This window comes from Heptranchias perlo, chromosome 34, assembly GCF_035084215.1.
Source record: "Heptranchias perlo isolate sHepPer1 chromosome 34, sHepPer1.hap1, whole genome shotgun sequence".
In the NCBI taxonomy this organism is placed as follows: domain Eukaryota; kingdom Metazoa; phylum Chordata; class Chondrichthyes; order Hexanchiformes; family Hexanchidae; genus Heptranchias; species Heptranchias perlo.
In genome coordinates this window covers 474,163-497,549 of record NC_090358.1, presented here as the reverse complement: position 1 = coordinate 497,549, position 23,387 = coordinate 474,163, and the positions used below count along the sequence as shown (strand labels likewise).

Sequence of the window (23,387 nt, the reverse complement as noted above, 5' to 3'; positions counted from 1 at the left end):
AGAGCAAAGACCGGCTCCGGGAAACTGGGAGCAGCAACAACGAGGAGCCCCAGCCGATTGAGGATCGCACAGGCTCTCCACCCAACACCACACCGCCGCTGTCACCCAGGCAGAACTACGACCCCCTCTCTGAGGCAGAACAGGACTCGTACCTCAGCTCAGGGAGGATGGAACACTTTGCACAGATCATTTGGATGCAGGGACATGGCTAAGAACTGGAAACAGCAAACGGACTGTCGGGTGAGACTTTAAACTGTTGTTAAAATGGGTCTGAAAGTCACATCCATTAACGTGCGTAGCGTTAAATGCATTACACGATGTGTGTCGACCTTGGACTACCTGGCCAAGGTCAAGAGCGACCTGCTGTTCTTGCAGGAGTGCCTGCTGCATCTCAGCAATTACCGGCAATGGTCGCAGCGATTGCCGTGCCTCCGGCCTGGGGATTCTGCTGCAGGGAGGCAATTTCACCATCACCAAAGTAAAAGGAGGTGGTGGGAGGGTCGCCTCCTCGTAGCAGACTAGGGGTCATAGTTTCAAAATAAGGACTGAGATGAGGAAAAATTTCTTCAGAGGGTTGTGAAACTGGAATTCTCTACCCCAGAGGGCTGTGGATGCTCAGTTGTTCAGTATATTCAAGATTGAGATCGATAGATTTTGGAAACTAAGGGAATCAAGGAGTATGGGGATAGGACGGGGAAATGGAGTTGAGGTAGAAGATCAGCCATGATCTGATTGGATGGTGGAGCTGGCTCGAGGGGCCGTACGGCCGACTCCTGCTCCGATTTCTTATGTTCTTAGACAGAGACAAAGGCAGAATCTACTTTCTGGGTCTCTACATAGGTTTTGAAAGTTGCTGCCTCTCTCCCTGGAGCGACTTGCTCCACTAGCCCCGTCGCATCTAATATTTCACTTAGGATTTAAAACATTTAAAACAGTAAAATACAGGGCAGAAATTGCTCAGAGCAGTGAACAGTCTTCGCTGCTCTAGATTTATACTAACTCACTAACTTACTGCGCACGGTCGTTACTGTGGGCATTCCTCCAATAAGAAGTGGAGAAGAGCCTAGCATTAGCTCCAGTCTAGCTCAGACCCACGGGAAAAGTGAGAGGATCGATCATCCCCAACTGATCAGATTGCAGCTTTTTTGACAAGCTGAGTTAACTGTCTCTGCAGGCTTCCAACATGAAATCGAGGAAATGAAAAGGTACAACATTAAATCATTGTAAAAACAATTATAGTCAGCGAAAAAAGAGAGGGTAAGAAATAATTGAATTAAAGAGGCAGAAGGGAAAAGTAAAAAAAAAAATTTTTAATTTAAATTTTTTTTAATGACTGCCTAAGGACACATTTTTAAAAGATAAACTTTAGTTGTTTGGCAGATATTAAGACTTAGTTTAGACCTGGTATTTTTAAGCACACCTGTTTTGTGGCAATCTTAGTTACTTTACAGGCTGGGCAAATGAACAAGTTGGCGCTGGTTCCTTGTTTCCACTGATTCCAGCTGGCGATATCCCTTTAATTCGATGTTGTCACATCACTGGCGAACCAGAAGGAGCAAGTTGCAGATTTCTGCATTTTACTGAGCATGTGCAAATGCTGGAACTTGCTGCTCCATTACGCCACTAACAAAGGTGAGCTCTGCTGAGCCCTCCATTATTATGCAAACAATTTCTGCCCATATGTTTCACACACTAACCAAAGAAAATGTAAGTGGATATAAAGAATGGGTTAGAAAATCATGTCCCAGTACAGTGGGGTAAATAGCCCCTTTCCCCTGGAGAGTCTGCTCCTTTGGCACCAGACACAGAAAGAGACAGTGATACAGACACAAGTTTGCCGTTAGCTCAGATTAGACCTAAAATCTATTTAATCAAACAGTTGAAATTCTTATTTCTGTTACATTATGAAACTAATTAACATCCAGTAATTTTATCATTTTGTTTCTCACTGGCAAAATACTTCACATTGCTGAATCACCACAAAGTGTCAGTATCTGTTGTACTGCTAATAATCCAGGGACGTTTATTTTAATTCTCCAAAAAATACATTCCTATAAATATAATGAGGCCAGTTAGGACATCAATGTAAACTTGCATAATTTATTTCACTTCCTACATTCCCATAAAGTACAGGTTCGAAGGGGCCATTTTTGATGTACTATTGGGAATGGGAGTTTCGGCCAGAGGCAGTGGTTTTACAGATTGTTATTCACGTGTGAAGGTTTACAAGTCAGGTCTGTGAAGCCATTCTGGCAAACAATCTCGCCATTGCAACCTGGGAATAATCAGCATCTCTCAGTTGGAGAACGAGGATGAGAAGGAAATAAAGATGCTGCTAGAGGTACAGAGGGAAGGACACACAGGGACCTGTCCCTCCCAACCTGGGCTACAGGCCACACTCAACATTCCTACAATCGAGTGGAGCATAACTAGAGGCCCAAGGTGGAGAAGGCAGCAGAGCCCAGAGATGCTCCAGGATGCAATTCCTGTGGTTACAGGGAGGAGGTCCCAGTGCAGCAGGTCTGAGTGACCAAGTCCAAGATGGACTGTAGTTTCAATGCTGAGCATCAGAACCTCAGAGTGGGAGGTGGAATTCTCTGCCCCAGTGACCATGTGCCGGAGCTGCACAGTGCAAAGCCTCCAACAATCTCTCGCTGAGAAAGCATCAGTTTTAAAAGTTGGCCAAAGAGTTCCTGCCCTCTTCAGAAGAGAAAGGAGGAACCATGGAGCCAGGTCTCTTTGCTGCCTGCTCCTTTATGCTCTGTATATCAACCAATGCACACCCCTCAGTTACTATCTAAATTACACAGGATATTTCTGAGCTAGTGCGTTACAGGGTAAGAAAGTGGCAGTACATCTTCAGGAGGGCGTGGCTCATCCCACTCCCTGAACCCAAACTCCAGGTCATTGTCAGACCAACAAAAAAAGTTTATTATGTAACTTGAATGGCAAAAACCACATCAGGTGACTTTCTCCATGGACCTGGGCAGGGTGGATAAAGGGGAACCAATGGATGCAGTATATTTGGATTTCCAAAAGGCATTCGATAAGGTGCCACATAAAAGATTACTGCACAAGATAAGAGCTCATGGTGTTGGGGGTAATATATTGGCATGGATAGAGGATTGGCTAACTAACAGAAAACAAAGAGTTGGGATAAAAGGGTCATTTTCAAAATGTCAATCTGTAACTAGTGGGGTGCCGCAGGGCTCAGTGCTGGGGCCTCAACTATTTACAATATATATCAGTGACTTGGATGAAGGAACAGAGTGTCTTGTGGCCAAATTTGCTGCTGATACAAAGATAGGTGGATAAGCAGTTGCGATGAGGACACAAAGTGTCTGCAAAGGGATATTGACAGGTTAAGCGAATGGGCAAAAATTTGGCAGATGGAATATAATGTGGGAAAATGTGAAGTCATCCACTTTGGGAGGAAAAATAAAAAAGCAAAATATTATTTGAATGGAGAAATACTACAAAATGCTGTGGTAGAGGGATCTGGGTGTCCTCATACATGAAACACAAAAAGTCAACACACAGGTGCAGCAGGTAATCCGGAAGGCAAACGGAATATTGGCCTTTATTTCTAGGGGAATGGTGTATAAAAGCAGGGAAGTCATGCTACAACTGTACAGGGTGCTGGTGAGACCACACCTGGAGTACTGCGTACAGTTCTGGTGCCCTTATTTAAAGAAGGACATACTTGCATTGGAGGCAGTTCAGAGAAGGTTCACTAGGTTGATTCCGGGTATGGAAGGGTTGTCTTATGAGGAAAGATTGAACAGGTTGGGTCTATACTCATTGGAGTTTAGAAGAATGAGAGGAGATCTTATTGAAACATACAAGATTCTGAGGGGACTCGATAGGGTAGATGCTGAGAGGATGTTACCCCTCATGGGGGAATCTAAAACTAGGGGGCATAGTCTCAGAATAAGGGGTCGCCCGTTTAAGATGGCAATGAGGAGGAATTTCTTCTCTCAGAGGGTTGTGAATCTTTGGAATTCTTTACCCCAAAAAGCTGTGGAGGCCGAGTCATTGAATAAATTCAAGGCTGAGTTAGACAAATTTTTGATCAGCAAGGGAGTCAAAGGATATGGGGAAAAGGCGGGAAAGTGGAGTTAAGATACAGATCAGCCATGATCTCATTGAATGGCAGAACTGGCTCGAGGGGCTGAATGGCCTCCTCCTGTTCATATGTCCCACACAAAGTTTTACTGTTGATGTAATTCCCACATTCTCACTAAGACAAGAGTGCCAACTGCATCTGTATTTTCCCTGCTGATTTCCAGCAGAACATCTTCAAAAGAGGCAAGAGTCAGGAGTTTGTGGGAGGCATCCTTTGCTTTGCAGGATCTCTTCCTCCTGTTATGGCAGTCCTTTCCTGCAAGAAAATAACTGACATTCGTAAAAGGACTTTCAACCATTGCCGTGTATCGGCCTGCGCAGCAACAAGTGGCTTGCTGCAGTCGACGTGGTCGGTGGGGGGGCTGTTTAAGGGGTAACAATGGGAAGCGGCCGGGGAGTTGAGAGTTGGAGGAGTCGAAGGTTCGAGTCATGTCATGAAGAATTCAAACAACGAGGAGTGGGGTTTCCGAACTTAGCAGACCTGGTGAGTTATTTGAACTTTGCCGCTCATACCCTGCCCTATTGACCCATCACCCCTGCCCTATTGACCTCCATTAGCCCCACCCCGTCCCTCAGTGCGTCGACTTCAAAATCACCATCTTAATCTTCAAGTCTCTCCATGTTCTAACTCCAATCTGCCTCTTCAACCCCTCCAGGTCTGCAACCCACTCTTCCCGCACTGTTTGGTTGAGAACTCTCTGCTCCCTCTGCCCTATGATTGTGGCACAGCCTTCAGCTACCTCACCCGCACATTCCGGAATTCTCCCTGTGACAATCATAAAATGATTACAGCACAGGAGGCCATTCGGCCCGTCGAGCCTGCACCGGCTCTGTAAGAGCAATCCAGCTAGTCCCACTCCCCCACTCCTTCCCCGCAGTCCTGCAAATTTTTCTCCTTCAGGTACCTATCCAATTCCTTTTTGAAAGTCATGATTGAATCTGCCTCCACCACCCCCTCGGGCAGTGCATTCCAGATCATAACCACTCGCTGTGTAAAAGTTTTTCTTCATGTCACCTTTGGTTCTTTTGTCAATCACCTTAAATCTGTGTCCTCTGGTTCACGATCCTTCCACCAATGGGAACAGTTTTTATTTATTTATTTGTCTAAACTCTTCATGATTTTGAACACTACTATCAAATCTCCTCTCAACCTTCTCTGCTCTAAGGAGAACGATCTCAGCTTCTCCAGTCTATCCACAAAACTAAAGTCCCTCATCCCTGGAATCATTCTAGTAAATCTTTTCTGCACCCTCTCTAAGGTCTTCACATCTTTCCCTAAAGTGTGGTGTCCAGAATTGGACACAATTCTCCAGCTGTGGCCGAACCAGTGTTTTATAAAAGGTTCATCATAACTTCCTTGCTTTTGTACTCTATGCCTCTATTTATAAAGCCCAGGATCCCATATGCTTTTTTAACCGCTTTCTCAACCTGCTACTTTCAACGACCTGTGTACATATACCCCCAGGTCTCTCTGTTCCTGCACACCTCACACTTCTCAGTGTTAAATTTCATCTGCCACGTGTCCGCCCATTCCACCAGCCTGTCTATATCCTCTTGAAATCTAACACTATCCCCCTCACTGTTCACTACACTTCCAAGTTTTGTCTCATCTGCAAATTTTGAAATTGTGCCCTGTACACCCAAGTCCAAGTTATTAATATATATTAAGAAAAGCAGTGGTCCCAGCACTGACCCATGGGGAACTCCCCTGCATACATTCCTCCAGTCTGAAAAACAACCGTTCACCACTACCCTATGTTTCCTGTCACTTAGCCAATTTTGTATCCATGCTGCCACTGCCCCTTTTATTCTGTGGGCTTCAATTTTATTGACAAGCCTATTATCAAATGCCTTTTGAAAGTCCATATACACATCAACTGCATTGCCCTCATCTACCCTCTCTGTTACTCCATCTAACTCCATCAAGTTAGTTAAACACAATTTGCCTTTAACAAATCTAAGCTGGCTTTCCCTTATTAATCCACACTTGTCCAAGTGACTGTTAATTTTGTCCCAGAATATTGTTTCTAAAAGCTTTCCCACCACTGAGGTTAAACTAACTGGCCTGTAGTTGCTGGGTTTATCCTTACACCCTTTTTTGAACAAGGGTGTAACATTTGCAATTCTCCAGCCCTCTGGCACCACCCCCATATCTAAGGATGTTTGGAAGATTATGGCCAGTACCTCCGCAATTTCCTCCTTTACTTCCCTCAGCAACTTAGGATGCATCCCATCCGGACCGGGTGACTTATCTACTTTAAGTACAGCTAGCCTTTCCAGTACCTCCCCTTTATCAATTTTTAGCCCATCCAGTATCTCAACTGCCTCCTCTTTTACTGTGACTTTGGCAGCATCTTCTTCCTTGGTAAAGACAGATGCAAAGTACTCATTTAGCACCTCTGCCATGCCCTCTGCCTCCATGCGTGTATTTTTTTTTGGTCCCTACTCGGACCCACCCCTCCTCTTACTACCTGTTTACTATTTATATGCCTAAAGACGACTTTTGGATTCTCTCCTCACCTTCAAAAGCGGCCTTAAAACCCACCACTTCAAACCTACAGCCACTTCCCCTAACTCCTCTCTCCATGGGTTGAGTCTGATGTTGAATTGTAAAATGCCTTGGGACACTTTGCTATGCTAAGGTGTTTTATAAATGTAAACTGTGCACAAAGCAATGTAACCAGACAGAAAGGACACACACCTGTGAAACTCCATCGCCTCTAGACTTCACTCTCCCTTTTCCATCTTGGTGTAACTCTGCATCCCAGTCGCCACTTGTAAAGCGGTCAGTTCACACCATCAGGCAATCGATGTACTGACGGTCCTGCCGTGGAACGATCTTCGACCTCTCCTCATTCAGGATCCACCCAATGCAGAGAGATTGCTGCTTTCAATAATCACACCACCTCTAACTTTATACTAAATAAATAATCACGTCAGGTTGGCAACAGAATTAACTGTCTGTCTCTCTGTTATAATATGGATCATCTTGGTGCTGCAGGTAATTATTCATCAGATATTTAATATTCACATTTCAATTTATGACTGAGTTTTCTAACTTTTCAAAGTCTGACTTTTAACTGAAGGTATAAAGGATTGTGTTTATACAAAATGTAACTTTATAATAAATTTGTAGCCAGTTTTGATTTTCCGGTCTGGAGCCAAACTGCTGGTCGGTCGAGGCCCTTTGACCTGGTCAGTAAGGGTCACGCCGCCCCGCGGGTCAGTAAGGGTCACTCGTTAATCCCTTCACGGTCCCCTTGTTGAGAATACGTATGGTAGAAATCCAACTGCTGGTCCGATAAGGAGGGTTTTAGATTCTGGAGAGATCGGAGAAAGTGACTGTGTTTCACAGCGCAAGCTTCAAGTCCATGTTCTTGTAGGGCCAATAAGGCAGCCTGTGGGGGACAAAAAGAATCAGTTCAATACTGTTCCAGTACAGCGACAACACCCGACAATGGGGAAAATTGCCCAGGTATGTCCTGTCCACAAAAAGCAGGACAAATACAATCCGGCCAATTACTGCCCCAGTCTACTCTCAATCATCAGCAAAGTAATGGAAGGTGTCATCGACAGTGCTATCAAGCGGCACTTACTCACCAATACTCAGTTTGGGTTCTGCCAGGACCACTCGGCTCCAGACCACATTACAGCCTTGGTCCAAACATGGACAAAAAGAGCTGAATTCCAGAGGTGAGGTAAGAGTGACTGCCCTTGACATCAGGGCAGCATTTGACCGAGTGTGGCACCAAGGAGCCCTAGTAAAATTGAAGTCAATGGGAAAACTCTCCAGTGGCTGGAGTCATACCTAGCACAAAGGAAGATGGTAGTGGTTGTTGGAGGCCAATCATCTCAGCCCCAGGACATTGCTGCAGGAGTTCCTCAGGGCAGTGTCCTCGGCCCAACCATCTTCAGCTGCTTCATCAATGACCTTCCCTCCATCATAAGGTCAGAAATGGGGATGTTCGCTGATGATTGCACAATGTTCAGTTCCATTCACAACCCCTCAGATAATGAAGCAGTCCGTGCCCACATACAGCAAGACCTGGACAACATCCAGGCTTGGGCTGATAAGTGGCAAGTAACATTTGTGCCAGACAAGTGCCAGGCAATGACCATCTCCAACAAGAGAGAGTCTAACCACCTCCCCTTGACATTCAACGGCATTACCATCGCCGAATTCCCCCACCATCAACATCCTGGGGGTCACCATTGACCAGAAACTTAATCAGATCAGCCATATAAATACTGTGGCTACAAGAGCAGGTCAGAGGCTGGGTATTCTGTGGCGAGTGACTCACCTCCTGACTCCACAAAGCCTTTCCACCATCTACAAGGCACAAGTCAGGAGTGTGATGGAATATTCTCCACTTGCCTGGATGAGTGCAGCTCCAACAACACAAGAAGCTCAACACCATCCAGGACAAAGCAGCCCGCTTGATTGGCACCCCATCCACCACCTTAAACATTCACTCCCTTCACCACCGGCGCACAGTGGCTGCAGTGTGCACCATCCACAGGATGCACTGCAGCAACTCGTCAAGGCTTCTTTGACAGCACCTCCCAAAACAGTGACCTCTATCACCTAGAAGGACAAGGGCAGCAGGTACCTGCACGTTCCCCTCCAAGTCACACACCATCCCGACTTGGAAACATATCGCCGTTCCTTCATTGTCACTGGGTCAAAATCCTGGAACTCCCTAACAGCACTGTGGGAGAACCACCTTCTCAAGGGCAATTCTGGATGGGCAATAAATGCTGGCCTTGCCAGTGATGCCCACATCCCATGAATGAATAACAAAAAAAATTGGCAGGAGAAAATAAAATAGTCACAGGAAGAGTGGAGGCCTCTCAGTCCCGGTCTGTCATTGGGCAGTGAGTGAGGGGAGTTTGATGCCAGTGGCTGTTCAGGCAGACACTTCCTACATATTTACATCAGACACAGAGGATGGGACAGCAGGACCCCCAGGATGTGTGGAGTGTGATATGTGGGTCACAACGGGCAGTGCAGGGACCCTCTGCCTGTGGGGGGCATTTACACCATGTCAGAGAATAACGTCCCTTTAGCAGAGGATCTCTGTGCTCAAGCAGTGATTGGCCACTCTCTGCAGCATCGGAGAGGGAGAGGGTGTTCTGAATGTGATCACCAAGAGGCGGGTTACAGGGAGAGTGTAGCGAGAGAGGTGAGTGACCATCCACAGGGGCAAGAGAAGGACTGGGCTCACAGGGGCCCGAGCCCCAAGTTACTGGAACCGTCCAAAAGACACTCGGTGTTGGATAAGTGTGAGGTAGAGAGTAACTGAGACTTGGAGGAGTTTGATCTAGAGTAACATCGTGGCACTGGGAACAAGGGAACACCCTGGGGGGTGAGAGGAGGGTAAGGTCACTAGGAGGCTGGGAGTAGTGGAGGATTCTATAGTTGGGGAGTAGAGACCACCGACCGACCACAGACCGACAAACAACCGGAGGAATCTTTTTGTCCCTGTAATGAATCTGTGGAAAGTATGACACATGATTGGTGCAGAAAAAAAATATTTACAGCTGGCAACAGACGGACCTCATTAATACATCGGCCAACGGCAAGAGATAATAAATCAGAGGTCAAGTAGATTGTTATCCTGAAGTCTGTAGTCATGGTGCCAGAGACAGGCACTCGGAGCTGACCGACGACATTACCTGAAACGTCAGTGAGAAAGATCAGGATCACTGCGCAGAAGTAGACGGCTCAGCGCTGCCACCTGCAGGCTATTCGGAGTGGCTGCTGCCCCTCAGTGCCTGTCAATCACTCCAAGTGCCAGCTCCCTACAGACAAGTTAGAGTTCAGGGTTCAGGGCCACTGACAACAGAATCCTGGGAGCTTTACCCTGCCTTGGGCATGCGCTGTACCACCCAATACTGGGAGCAAAAGCTGGCAGTGTCCGAATCCCCAAGAGCCACATTTGATCAAAAAAAAGATTGGAAGTTTCCTACAACAGTCAACTTTAGACAGATAGACATCAACAGGAAAAGCTGGAAACGCTCAGCAGGTCAGACAGCATCCGTGGAGAGAGAAACAGAGTTAATGTTTCAGGTCCATGACCTTTCATTTCTCCACATAGGATGATGTGTCCCTGGAGGAGCTGGCAGAGAAAACCGCAGGGTTTACTGGAGCGGATTTACTGCTGCCTGACCTGCTGAGTTTTTCCAGCATTTTCTGTTTTTATTTCAGATTTCCTGCATCGGCAGTATTTTGTTGTTGTTTTAGACACACATCAAGACTGTTAGTGGACTTCTGAAATACTTAATTGGCTGTGAAATACTTTGGAAAGTCCTGAGGATGTGAAAGGTGCTATATTAATGCAGGTTGTTTCTCATGAGCAGATTGTAAGCGATCAGTTGCCTCACCCCCTGTACCGTGGGGAGCTGTACATGTAAAACACAAAGCCTTTTAGCAGTTTAGGTCCTCGCACAATTTGTGTCTCAGCAAACACTCAGATATTTCTTCATAGGAATCACTAAGCTGTGACAATGCCGACTTTACTCAATCTTCCTCGTTTTGTCCGTTAAACAGGGTCAGTATGGCAGCGGCCTGGATCAGCACTCTCAATAGCGGCATCAATTAATCCATGTTTCATTATTCAGTGAAACCCCAAAACTGTTGTTGTCCTCCCCTTTCTAAACGTAATGTTCAGTTTTCAGTTTTAGCCTCTTCCCCTACACAATGACAGGGAGTGAACCACAGCCCTGTGCCCGACAGGGAGTGAACCACCACAGCCTTGTGCCCAACTCCCAGTGCAAACACGTGAATCCCAAGCCCCCACAATACACAAACTCACCTCTTTGCATAAATTCCGTAAATCCGCTCCAGTAAACCCTGCGGTTTTCTCCGCCAGCTCCTCCAGGGACACATCATCCAATGGAGTTTTGGAAGTGCAGATTTCCAGTATGGAAAGTCTCACCTATATGCAATAAATGCTGGTTAGTGAGCAGGCCTTTTCAAATAACACAAATTGCACACTGTCCTGGCAAGATCACTAAAAAAGGTTATCTGGTCATTATTTCATTGCTGTTTGTGGGAGTTTGCTGTGCACAAATTGACTGCCACATTTCCCACATTACAACGGTGACTTCACTTGGCTGTAAAGTGCTTTGGGACGTTCTGAGGACGTGAAAGGGGCTATATAAATGCAAGTTCTTTCTTTCTTTAAGCATCTTTACACAGGTTTGTAATGATGACATAAATACAACTTTAAAAAAACAATGAAACCTCTCCGACTACAGTGAAGTCGGGCTTAACATACACTAGGACACTAGTAGCACATCTCAACAACAAGACTGAGGTTGTTAGGATTTCGAAAGTAATTGATAGGATGGATAGAGAGAAACATTTTCCCACTGGTGGAGACAAGGGGACATAACCTTAAAATCAGAGCCAGGCCATTCAGGAGAGAAGTCAGGAAACACTTCTTCACACAAACATAGAAAATAGGAGCAAGAGTAGGCCATTCGGCCCTTCGAACCTGCTCCGCCATTCAAAATGATCATGGCTGATCATCTAACTCAGTCCCCTGTTCCCACTTTTTCCCCATATCCCTTGATCCCTTTAGCATTAAGAAATATATCTATCTCCTTCTTGAATACATCCAATGACTTGGCCTCCACTGCCTTCTGTGGTAGAGAATTCCACAGGTTCACCACCCTCTGAGTGAAGAAATCTCTCATCTCGGTTCTAAATGGCATACCCCGTATCCTGAGACTGTGACCCCTGGTTCTGGACTCCCCAGCCATCGGGAACATCCTCCCTGCATCGAGTCTGTCTCGTCCTGTTAGAATTTGATATGTTTCAATGAGATCATCTCTCATTCTTCTAAACTCTAGTGAATATAGGCCTAGTCGACCCAATCTCTCCTCATACGTCAGTCCTGCCATCCCAGGAATCAGTCTGGTAAACCTTTGTTGCACTCCCTCCATGGCAAGGACATCCTTCCTCAGATAAGGAGACCAAAACTGCACACAATACTCCAGATGTGGTCTCACCAAGGCCCTGTATAACTGCAGTAAGACATCCCTGCTCCTGTACTCAAATCCTCTTGCAATGAAGGCCAACATACCATTCGCCTTCCTAACTGCTTGCTGCACCTGAATGCTCGCTTTCAGCGACTGGTGTACAAGGACACCCAGGTCTCGTTGCACCTCCCCTTTTCCCAATCTATCACCATTCAGATAACAATCTGTCTTTCTGTTTTTACAACCAAAGTGGATAACCTCACATTTATCCATGTTATACTGCATCTGCCATGTTCTTGCCCACTCACCCAACTTGTCTAAATCACATTGGAGCCTCTTTGCATCCTCCTCACAGCTCACATTCCACCCCAGCTTTGTGTCGTCTGCAAACTTGGAAATGTTACATTTGGTTCCCTCATCCAAATCATTGATATATATTGTGAATAGCTGGGGCCCAAGCACTGATCCCTGCGGTACCCCACTAGTCACTGCCTGCCACCCAGAAAAAGACCCGTTTATTCCTACTCTCTGTTTCCTGTCTGTCAACCAATTCTCAATCCATGCCAGTATATTCCCCCCAATCCCATGTGCTTTAATTTTGCACACTAACCTCTTGTGTGGGACCTTATCAAAAGCCTTCTGAAAATCCAAATACACCACATCCACTGGTTCTCCCCCATCTATTCTACTAGTTACATCCTCAAAAAACTCCAGTAGATTTGTTAAGCATTATTTCCCTTTCATAAACCCATGCTGACTTTGTCCAATCCCATTAATGCCTTCCAAGTGTTCTGTTAGCACATCTTTTATAATAGACTCGAGCATTTTCCCCACTACTGATGTTAGGCTAACTGGTCTGTAATTCCCTGTTTTTTCTCTCCCTCCTTTTTTAAATAGTGGGGTTACATTTGCCACCCTCCAATCTGTAGGAACTGTTCCAGAGTCTATAGAATTTTGGAAGATGATCACCAATGCATCCACTATTTCCAGGGCCACTTCCTTTAGTACTCTGGGATGTAGATTATCAGGCCCTGGGGATTTGTCAGCCTTTAGCCCTATTAATTTCCCTAGCACTATTTTCTTACTAATACTGATTTCCTTCAGTTCCTCCCTCTCACTAGACCCTTGGTTCCCTAACATTTCTGGCAGGTTATTTGTGTTCTCCTTTGTGAAGACAGAACCAAAGTATGTGTTTAATTGTTCTGCCATTTCTTTGTTCCCCATTATAATTTCCCCCATTTCTGACTGTAAGGGACCTACATTTGTCTTCACTAATCTTTTTCTCTTGACATATTTATAGAAGCTTTTACAGTCAGTTTTTATGTTCCCTGCTAGTTTACTCTCATACTCTATTTTCCCCTCTTAATCAATCTCTTTGTTCTCCTTTGCTGAATTCTAAACTGTTCCCAATCCTCAGGCTTGCTGCTTTTTCTGGAAAAGACTGTAGAAGTGTGGAACTCTCTCCCACAAAGAGCAGTAGATGCTCAATTAATCATTTTAAATCTGAGATCAATAGATTTTTGCTAGCCACAGGTATTAAGGGATATGGAGCCAAGACGGTGGATGGAGTTAGGGTACAGATCAGCCATGATCTCACTGAATGACGGAACAGGCTTGAAGGGCTGAATGGCCTCCTCGTGTTCCTACGTTCCTATGTAAGATGCACCATGAAAGATGTCTGGCACTAACAGCTCAAACACATACTTGCCTCTTTATCTGGAGATGGAACAAAGATTATTTGGTCAAATCTCCCAGGTCGTAGCAAGGCTTCATCCAACAGGTCTGGCCGATTGGTGGCAGCGACCACAATCACAACTTTGTTACAAACCTCCTGGAATTCCAACTAAACAACAAAGGAAAAAACACAATGTTCAATTATCCTCAAATTGATAAAACAAACAGCATTTTTGTGAATCTTCTGTTGAAATGTTAATGATTAAAAGTTAAAGTAGATTCTAGAGATAGCTGATTCTGCAGGGCTGGGTCACACATCAACAGAAGAAAATTACTATATTTTTACATGACTTTAGATAGACAGAGTAACACGGATTAAACATTGCTTTAGTTAATTGTAGCTATTTCTGTCAGAGGGTAACCAACACACAAAGCTCCCCGATTCAGTTCTATTTCAGTTCCGATTATCTCTCAGCTGGTTCCTGGCTTGAAGCTGTCACCAATACTCAGAAGTGAATTGTGTTGGTAGATTACTTGGTGTCGGAGCAGCCTCTTTGGAGATATTAATATTTGCAAGTTTGCAGATGAAATTTAATACATCAAAATTGAGGTTATTGCTGTCGGTGTCAACAGCAAACCCAGTGCCAGCTAGCTGGGAGTCTACGGTTCATCTATTTACATTAGAAATGGTTAATATTTGAATCACCTGATCAGGAATAATCAGTTTGATCATTAAATAAGCCTAGTTCAACTTCAAAGTAAAAGAGTTGGCAGAAAGAACAATTGCTAAAAGTTAACTGAGGTGGTGTTAACTGTGAGCAGGTTTCACACTTCAAACTCAACAACCCCAATCAATCAATTGTCCTAAACCTTTGGGAAAAGCAGAAGCAAATTCTGCTGTAAAACTATGCAATAAAATTACAATTAAAAGTAAATTATTTTTAGAACACTGAATTAAGCCTCAGTGCAGTCCCATGGACTTTATTGATTCTCTGTCATATCTCTAGGAATTTGCACAAGAGTCAGTTTTTAAGATGTTTAAATGAAGTTATTTCAAAACATGGAATAACCCTTTCAGAATGAAACATTTCCATCTTTTGATTCCCCATTTCTTTCAGGTAAACTTTGTGCTCAAGCTGGGGGCAGGGAATGGAAAATGGTTCTCAGTTCATCTCAATGCCAGTGCCCCTGGGTGAGATATATTATGGGCTGGATTTTAAGTCGAGATCCTTTTACATCAAGTTCTCCCACAGCAGGTACACTACAGGTTGGATGCAGACTGAAGCTTTTGTTATACCTTCCCAGTATCCTGGTCTAGATCGAGATTAACGCTCCCTCGGCACGCTCATAAGATAAATATGAATGAGGGAGGGAGGAGGGGAGCGTCTCTCCACTTCCCCTCCTCCCTCCGTCGGTCTGTCCCTCCGCCTACCCTCCTCCCTCCGTCGGTCTGTCCCTCCACTTCCCCTCCTCCCTCCGTCGGTCTGTCCCTCCACTTCCCCTCCTCCCTCCGTCGGTCTGTCCCTCCACTTCCCCTCCTCCCTCCGTCGGTCTGTCCCTCCACTTCCCCTCCTCCCTCCGTCGGTCTGTCCCTCCGCCTCCCCTCCTCCCTCAGTCCCTCCTCTTCCCCTCCCTTTGTCTTCCCTCGTCCACAACATTAAACTGGTCTTCAAATGATTCCAGGGTTTTTGCTGACACTCCCTGACCCTGAGCTCATTCCATCTGTTGGTCACTTCCTGCTGTCAGTCCTGAACCCATTGACTTTCTACACTCACGGTTTGTTTGAAGCAGTGTGACACTGTGACACTCTCTCAGCGACACACCTAAAGTTCAACCCAAGTAAAGCAGCTCCACAGCACCAATGAGACATTTCCCACCCTATGAGTGACATTGCTCATTAATTCCAAATTAGGGACAGTTTTTGTGCAGCTATGTCGAGCTGGCCTGGATCAGTTTATTCATTTGATCAAAAACTTTTAGCCACAATAAGAATGAGTACTTTCCACTTTCAGGCCACAAGCTTGGCCGATATTAATCTTTCACCTTTTTTGTCCGTTCTTCTGCTTGTTTGCCGTCACACACAGGTATTTTCCTTCCCGTGCCCCTCCTCTCAGTCACTGCCAGTCCAATTCCATCCATCTCATTAAGCAGAACAGACAGGACTCGCTCTCTAACACTGCGTCCATTTATAGCGTCTAGTGATCGTGATCCGACAATGGAGTCAATCTCGTCCAGGAAAAGGACTGAAGGGGCAGCTGCTCGTGCTTGACGAAAAACCTGCATTTTAAACAGATCAGAGAGTGAAGTGGAAGGGAGTCACGTGGAGTGGAGACAGGGAATTGGGTCACAACCTTACCAACAAGCTCCAACCATTCAGTATTTTACCATCCTGGTTTCTGGTGGCCCCGTGACTAGTTTGCTGATAAATTACATATGCTAATTATTGGAGGATTAAAAGTGTAACATTGATCCCTCAGCTCACGGAAAACTGCTGCAAAATCGGAGTTAAAACTTTACTAAAGTGAGGTCTTTACATGAAGTTCTTGGTATTGTTGTTATGCACAGGGCGAGTTGGGTGTATCTGGCCCACAGGACTTTACATAATGGGGAGGGACTGATCTCTTATGTCACCATGCAGCTTTGACTGGTGACTTATCTCTGTAATTGAAGTGATTATCAATTTAATTATATATATTTAGACAGCAGTGTTATATTGTTCAGTAAAGTCCCCTCCCTGCTGAGGAACTCGAGTTCGGGTGCAGTTGTAATATGTACCTGAGCCAAGGCCTTTTCAGAATCTCCGACAAATGGTGAGAAGAGATCGGCCCCACTGACCGACAGGAACGAGCAGTGACAGCTGGAGGCCGCAGCTTTCACCAGTGTGGTCTTGGCACAGCCTGGTGGTCCATACAGGAGAATCCCCCGGGTGTGCACCAGACCCATCCTCACAAACGCCTCGGGGAACTTCATTGGCCACTCGATACTCTGCAGAGAGGGGGAAATCCAACAACAATTACAAACTATATAATCCCAGCGCTCCGGATCAGCTTGTCTGACAGGACTTCAACTCGCTCTGCTCCTTAATCTGCCAAATCTTACCCTACTCCCCCAAAGTGAATGACTTCCACCATTCAGCAGTGTCCTGATCTTTCCACAGACACCACCCCCTCAGTCCCAGGAACTCTGAACCCCCAGATATCGCAATTTATCCCCGTAATCTTCAGTCTCATTTCCTGATCAATTCATGACTCTCCCAAATGCCTGAGGTTCACAGAGCCTCACCCAATGCTCTACATTCCCTTTCCCCTCCAGACCGAGGGCTCATCGCTCTAATACTCTGTCTTTGTGCAAATAAAAGATTGGGTAGTGATTAAAAATAAAATGTACCCACCTTGGGGAAGGGGGCTGATTGGGCAAAAGCAAAGTCTGCAGCTGCCCAGCAAAAATATTGAATTGGGAGCTAAATCTGGGAAAAAGTAGGAACAGGATGAGGCCATTCAGCCCCTCGAGTCTGTTCCACCATTCAGTGAGATTACGGCTGATCTGTATCCCAACTCCATCCATCCACCTTGGCTCCATATCGTCCCACGGGTAGACTGTCCTGTCCCTGCCTCACAGTGAGAAACCTGTTCCTCCCCAACACAGGTCAGAACAACCCTGATTTACTGCCCATTGATTTCAGACTCTCAACAATCATTCCCAAAGCAGTGAGTTCTGTTCTCAGCTCGATCAGTAGAAGGTGGCACTGAATGACCACTCATCATTTCCCCATACACAGAAAGAGGGAACCGGAGGATAGGGAATGGGGCCTTTCTCCAGGGAATGAAACCAGGAAATGAGTAAAAGCTGCCACGTAGCCTGGTACCCCATCAGACAATTAGATGGGGGGGGGGGGGGGGGGGGGTCATGTGCAGCTGAACATAGAAAGCACCCCCCATTACCCTGGGGGGGGGGGGAGCTGGACCCCATTACCCCGGGGAGGGGGGGGGGAGCCGGACCCCATTACCCCGGGGGGGTGGGAGGGGGGGGAAGAGCCGGACCCCATTACCCCGGGGGGGGGGGGGGGGCGGGGAGAGCCGGACCCCATTACCCGGGGGGGGGGGGGGGGGGGGGGAGAGCCGGACCCCATTACCCCGGGGGAGAGCCGGACCCCATTACCCCGGGGGGGGGGGGGGGGGGGGGGAGAGCCGGACCCCATTACCCGGGGGGGGGGGGGGGGGTGGGGGGGAGAGCCGGACCCCATTACCCCGGGGGAGAGCCGGACCCCATTACCCGGGGGGGGGGGGGGGGGGGGGGGGGAGAGAGCCGGACCCCATTACCCCGGGGGGAGCCGGACCCCATTACCTGTCTCAGTTTCAATTTGACTTCATCCAGGCCTCCAATCTGCTCCCATTGGACGGGTCGGAGGTCAGTGAGCCCAATGCTGCTTCTTAGGGACGAAGGCTGCACCAGCTTCAGCGCTTCACAGAAGTCCGACAAGGTGATTTGCTGCTCAACCGAGTCCTTCCTCAAAGCAACCAGAATTTCATAAACTGCTCACAGGAATTTTAAATAGGAAAATAATTCTGAAAGGTTGTCTGGTTAAAGCAAAATAACAGCAGCCTAAAGGAGCGGCGGGGGTGCCGCGCGGGGAAGGGGAGCCGCGGGGAAGGGGAGCGGCGGGCGTGCCGCGCGGGGAAGGGGAGCCGCGGGGAAGGGGAGCGGCGGGCGTGCCGCGCGGGGAAGGGGAGCCGCGGGCGCGCCACACGGTGCAGCAGGAGGACGAGTGCTGGTCTGAGCCAGCAGCAGAGGGAGGTTTACAGTCAGCCTGACTATTCCCAGGGTCAGGAAAAATCATCCAGGATTCCGGCTGCTTGAGACCCCTGCTGAAAGTGGGTCAGACCCTGTCCCAGGCGTCTATAGGAACGGGCTCGCAGCCTGTCTGACCTTCCCTCTGTGCAGAGGCTGCCTGACTTGCTGAGTGTTTCCAATAATTGATGGTCTGGAACGAGGGGCCATAAATACACAATTAAATGTACGAGATTTAGAACAGAGGGCGGGAGGAAGCTCTCCACACAGAGTTGTGGAATTCATCTCCAGGGTTAGTGGTTGAGGCATAAAACGGTCAGCATTGTAGATAAGACTGATTAGGAGGATGAAGGGAGATGGGAACAGGGAGGGTAAATGCGATTGGAGGGTAAACGCTGACATGAACCAATTAGAGTCTCCCTCCCAGCCTCATGGCTTTTTCAATACACTAGTTACTGTCCTGCAATGTCTCATTGGGCCAAGTATGGTCTTTAGGTGGAGTGGGAATAGAGGCAGAGGGAGAGTTGGACCACAGTGCATGAGTCACCTGCATGCATCGGCAAGCTCATGCCTGACCCACCCCTGGTCCTAGGCAGCTTCTAGACAGGATGAGGATTATTATGGTACCTGTGAGTGGCGCCTCATGGCCTGGAGAGCAGCTTCTCGACACAGAGCAGTGAGATCGGCTCCAACATAGCCGCTTGTTGCTTCTGCCAGCCAGGAAATGTTAACGCTGTCACCCAGGGGCATTTGTGCTGTGACTACTTCCAGTATCGCCTGGCGCTGAGAGCGCATTGGGACTCCGACTGTGACCTGCAAAGAAAGCCCAACACCAGGTGAAGGGAAAACACATGGCAATTTTAAAAACGTTTCTTTAGGATTTTATCGTATAAAAGGTGAGAATGGAGGCAGCGCAGCAGAGAAAGTGACCATTTCAACATTGGGCCAAATGGGACTCAATTAATTTGTGCTCAAAGTCTTTGATGTCATTTAGCTTCAGACTGTTACTGCCTCAAACTAGTGATCATTGAACGTTTCCACATTGTAGCAGGTTTATGGTAACTCACTCTTCACCTGGTTATTGAACAGGTTTACGGTTATTCTTCACCTGGTTATTGAACAGGTTTATGGTAACTCACTTCACCTGGTTATTGAACAGGTTTACGGTTACTCTTCACCTGGTTATTGAACAGGTTTACGGTTACTCACTCTTCACCTGGTTATTGAACAGGTTTACGGTTACTCTTCACCTGGTTATTGAACAGGTTTACGGTTACTCACTCTTCACCTGGTTATTGAACAGGTTTACGGTTACTCTTCACCTGGTTATTGAACAGGTTTATGGTTCTGATGAAGGATCAAACCTATTTTTATAAATGTTTATGGACTTGCTGCAAATTTCCAGCCGGTTTTGTTTCTATATCAGATCTGGATTTGCTGTTTTTTTCTTTCTATTTTTTAAAATTTGTATTGAGGATGTTTTTTGATGTCTGATTATTTTGAAAGGACACATTTTTTGAGCACTGGCAGGTTAATTAAAGCCCAAACTACTGTGGTGTTTAATTCTAGTCTCTACTATCTATCAGCACTGGGTCCCACATTTCCATTAAAACACACGTTCCATTAGAAGCAAAAACAACTTGCATTTATGTAGCCCTTTAACACTGAAAAACATCCTATGATGCTTCATAGAAATGTAATCAAAACAAAGCAGCAACGGGTACCGATACCATCTCATACAGGCAGTGAGTCCGAGAGCTCATCTTCATATAATTAGCCCTGGTACTAGGAACCTGGCTATTTGTACCTGTTGCCTGAAATTTTCTCTGCTAGACCTTAAACAAATTCCTCAACTTGTGGCATTAAGACATCCGCCAGACTGGAGATGGACAAATCCTCTGACTCACATCTTTTACCAAAACACAACACTAATTATTGGCCCATGGGTTGTTTGTCAACTGGTCGATTACCACCAATTGCCTTTCACCACCAGTCTGTCTGTCAGAGTCAGCAGCTGAGCCAGACGGTTTTCAGCGGAGTTCTGGGAATCTCCTCTCTTTGGGCAACTACTCCAAGGCTGATTACAAGTGGTGGGCATGTGGGCTCAATGTGGGGGGGGGATGTTTGATCACTGACACTGAGGAAAGGGAGGGATTCAACTTGTGGAACTGAGAAAGGTATCTTTGAATAACGAGGAAAAATGTTTGTTAGGAGAGGAGTTGGAGGGAAATGTGCAGGTTGAACAGTGAAGAATCCAGTAGGTTTCTCGTGGATTGAGAGCTGTGTAAAGCTCCGAGGGTCGAGCAAGGGGCAGGATCGGGCAGCAATAATGCAGAGTGCCACGGGAGGGTGGGCATGGACCTTCTCAGTCTCTGTTGCCACCTGGGAAAAGCCAAGTGGAGACTGGAGGGTTCCCATAAAAAGGGAGGGAAAATGGGAGGGAAGGTCACTTTAGCTCAACTCCCAGTGGCAGAGACCGAGGGCGAAGGTGGTGCACGGCCCATAACCTGGGGAAATATAAAGGGAAAAGGAAGAATCCACGGTTTGACCTGGAATTCCTCACTATACCTGGACAGGTTTTCATTCTTAAACCAAATGTACCTCTCGGTCAAACCGGCCGGGCCTCCTTAACGCGGGATCCAAGGCTTCGGGTCTGTTTGTTGCCGCCATTACCACCAGTTGCCTTTCGCCGCCCAGTCCGTCCATCAGAGTGAGGAGCTGGGCGACCAGGCGCGTTTCAGCCGAGTTCCCGGAATCTCTCTTCGGGCAAAGAGCGTCAATTTCGTCGATGAAGAGCACGCAGGCTCCGCCCGCGCCCGCGGCCTGTCCCCGCGCTCCCGCGCAAATACTCTCCTCAGATTCGCCTCGCTTTCTCCGGGCCGAGAGCCGTGAATCGCGGCCCCGCTAACGTCCAGCACAAGCGAACCGGCCTCCTGGGCAGCTGAGCGCACCAGCGCCGTCTTCCCCACCCCCGGGGGCCCGACCAGCAACACCCCCCGGGGGCACGACAGCCCCAAGCGGCTCAGGGTCTCCGGATATCCGAACGGCAAATTCAAAATCTCCCTCAACGGGGAAAGGAGGTGATCCACGCCCCCCAGGCGGCCGGCACCGCGGCCCCGCCTCGCCCTGTAGCGCTGCAGGCCGACGGCCTCCGTCACTCGGACGCTGGTTTTGCTGGTCAGGAGGCCGGCGCCACTCGGGCCCGGATCCAGGCGCTCAATTTCAAGCAGCACCACGGGGCCGGGGAAAGGCACCGAGACAACAAAACCCGCGGAGACGTAGAGATTCGTGAGCAGCTGCCTGACGAGCGCGGGGAGCCGGGCCGCGGGGGGCCGGGGCTGGGCCTGAGCCTGGGGCTGGGGCCGGGCCTGGGCCTGGGGCTGGGGCCGAGCCTGAGCCTGGGGCTGGGGCCGGGCCTGGGGCCGGGCCTGAGCCTGGGGCTGGGGCCGGGCCTGAGCCTGGGGCTGGGGCCGGGCCTGAGCCTGGGGCCGGGCCTGAGCCTGAGCCTGAGCCTGGGGCTGAGCCTGAGCCTGGGCCTGGGGCCGGGCCTGAGCCTGGGGCTGGGGCCGGGCCTGAGCCTGGGGCTGAGCCTGAGCCTGGGGCTGAGCCTGAGCCTGAGCCTGAGCCTGGGCCTGGGGCCGGGCCTGAGCCTGAGCCTGGGCCCGGGGCCGGGCCGCGTCCGCCGCCCAATCTGCAAAAACCACTTTCACATACACGGCCTTTAGTTTAATGCAGGAAACGGGGCTTTAATTGGCCGAGGCTCAGCCTCGCTCCGCGGCACCGCTCCTCCGTTAATCCCGGGGTCCGGACCGTCGGGTCGAGCTGCAGGAACCCGCCCGCTCGGTCCCCCCTCGGCCAGGCCGCACACAGGCAGATCCCGCCAGCGACCCGCACCTGGAGCGGGGACCCGGCCCGCAACCCGAGCGCGGCCAGAACTCCGGCCCCCACTCGGCACCTCTGCGACCCGCGGTCCCCGGCATCGAGGGGGAGCAGAGTCAACACATCCCGGCCCCCCGCTCACCCCCGGCCCGGGGTCCCCGCTCACCCCCGGCCCCGGGTCCCCGCTCGCCCCCGGCCCCGGGTCCCCGCTCGCCCCCGGCCCCCGGGTCCCCGCTCGCCCCCGGCCCCGGGTCCCCGCTCGCCCCCGGCCCCGGGGTCCCCGCTCGCCCCCGGCCCCGGGTCCCCGCTCGCCCCCGGCCCCGGGTCCCCGCTCGCCCCCGGCCCCCCGCTCACCCCCCGGCCCCCCGCTCACCCCCCGGCCCCCCGCTCACCCCCGGCCCAGGCCCCCCGCTCACCCCCGGCCCAGGCCCCCCGCTCACCCCCGGCCCAGGCCCCGGGTCCCCGCTCGCCCCCGGCCCAGGCCCCGGGTCCCCGCTCGCCCCCGGCCCCGGCAACAAAGCCACGATTATTGGGATGTTTCCCCTCTGACCCCGCGGACGGGCCTCACGCGCGCTGCTCAGTGCGGGGCCGAGTAACCGACCCCTGACCCCTGACCCCCGGTCCCACCCACGCGGAACCTGCTTCAACCGGAACCTTTCCTGCAAAAAAGATTAAACTCCATCTTTGTTTATCGGAGACTCGTCACATCCGGTTTGTGATTGGAGGGGGGGTTTGGAGGGGGTTTATTTGGGGGGGGGGGTTGGGGGGGGGGGTTGGAGGGGGGTTTATTTGGGGGGGGGGGGGTTGGAGGGGGGTTTATTTGGGGGGGGGGGGTTGGAGGGGGGTTTATTTGGGGGGGGGGGGGGTTGGAGGGGGTGTTTATTTGGGGGGGGGGGGGTTGGAGGGGGTTTATTTGGGGGGGGGGGGGTTGGAGA

At 49.1% G+C, this 23,387-nt stretch overlaps 1 protein-coding gene across 1 annotated transcript; it reads right to left on the bottom strand.

The window, feature by feature from the left end:
* Positions 1-1,845: 1,845 nt before the first annotated feature.
* On the bottom strand, positions 1,846-22,587 carry afg2b (AFG2 AAA ATPase homolog B; the record flags this gene model as incomplete). Its single annotated transcript, XM_067971125.1, is given in 11 exon segments — positions 1,846-4,381; positions 6,827-7,523; positions 10,941-11,063; positions 13,820-13,954; positions 15,829-16,062; positions 16,561-16,770; positions 18,130-18,288; positions 19,201-19,386; positions 21,175-21,399; positions 21,402-22,316; positions 22,318-22,587. Coding segments are annotated over 10 exon segments (2,622 nt in total), but the record flags the coding sequence as incomplete, so codon positions are not given.
* Positions 22,588-23,387: the final 800 nt, after the last annotated feature.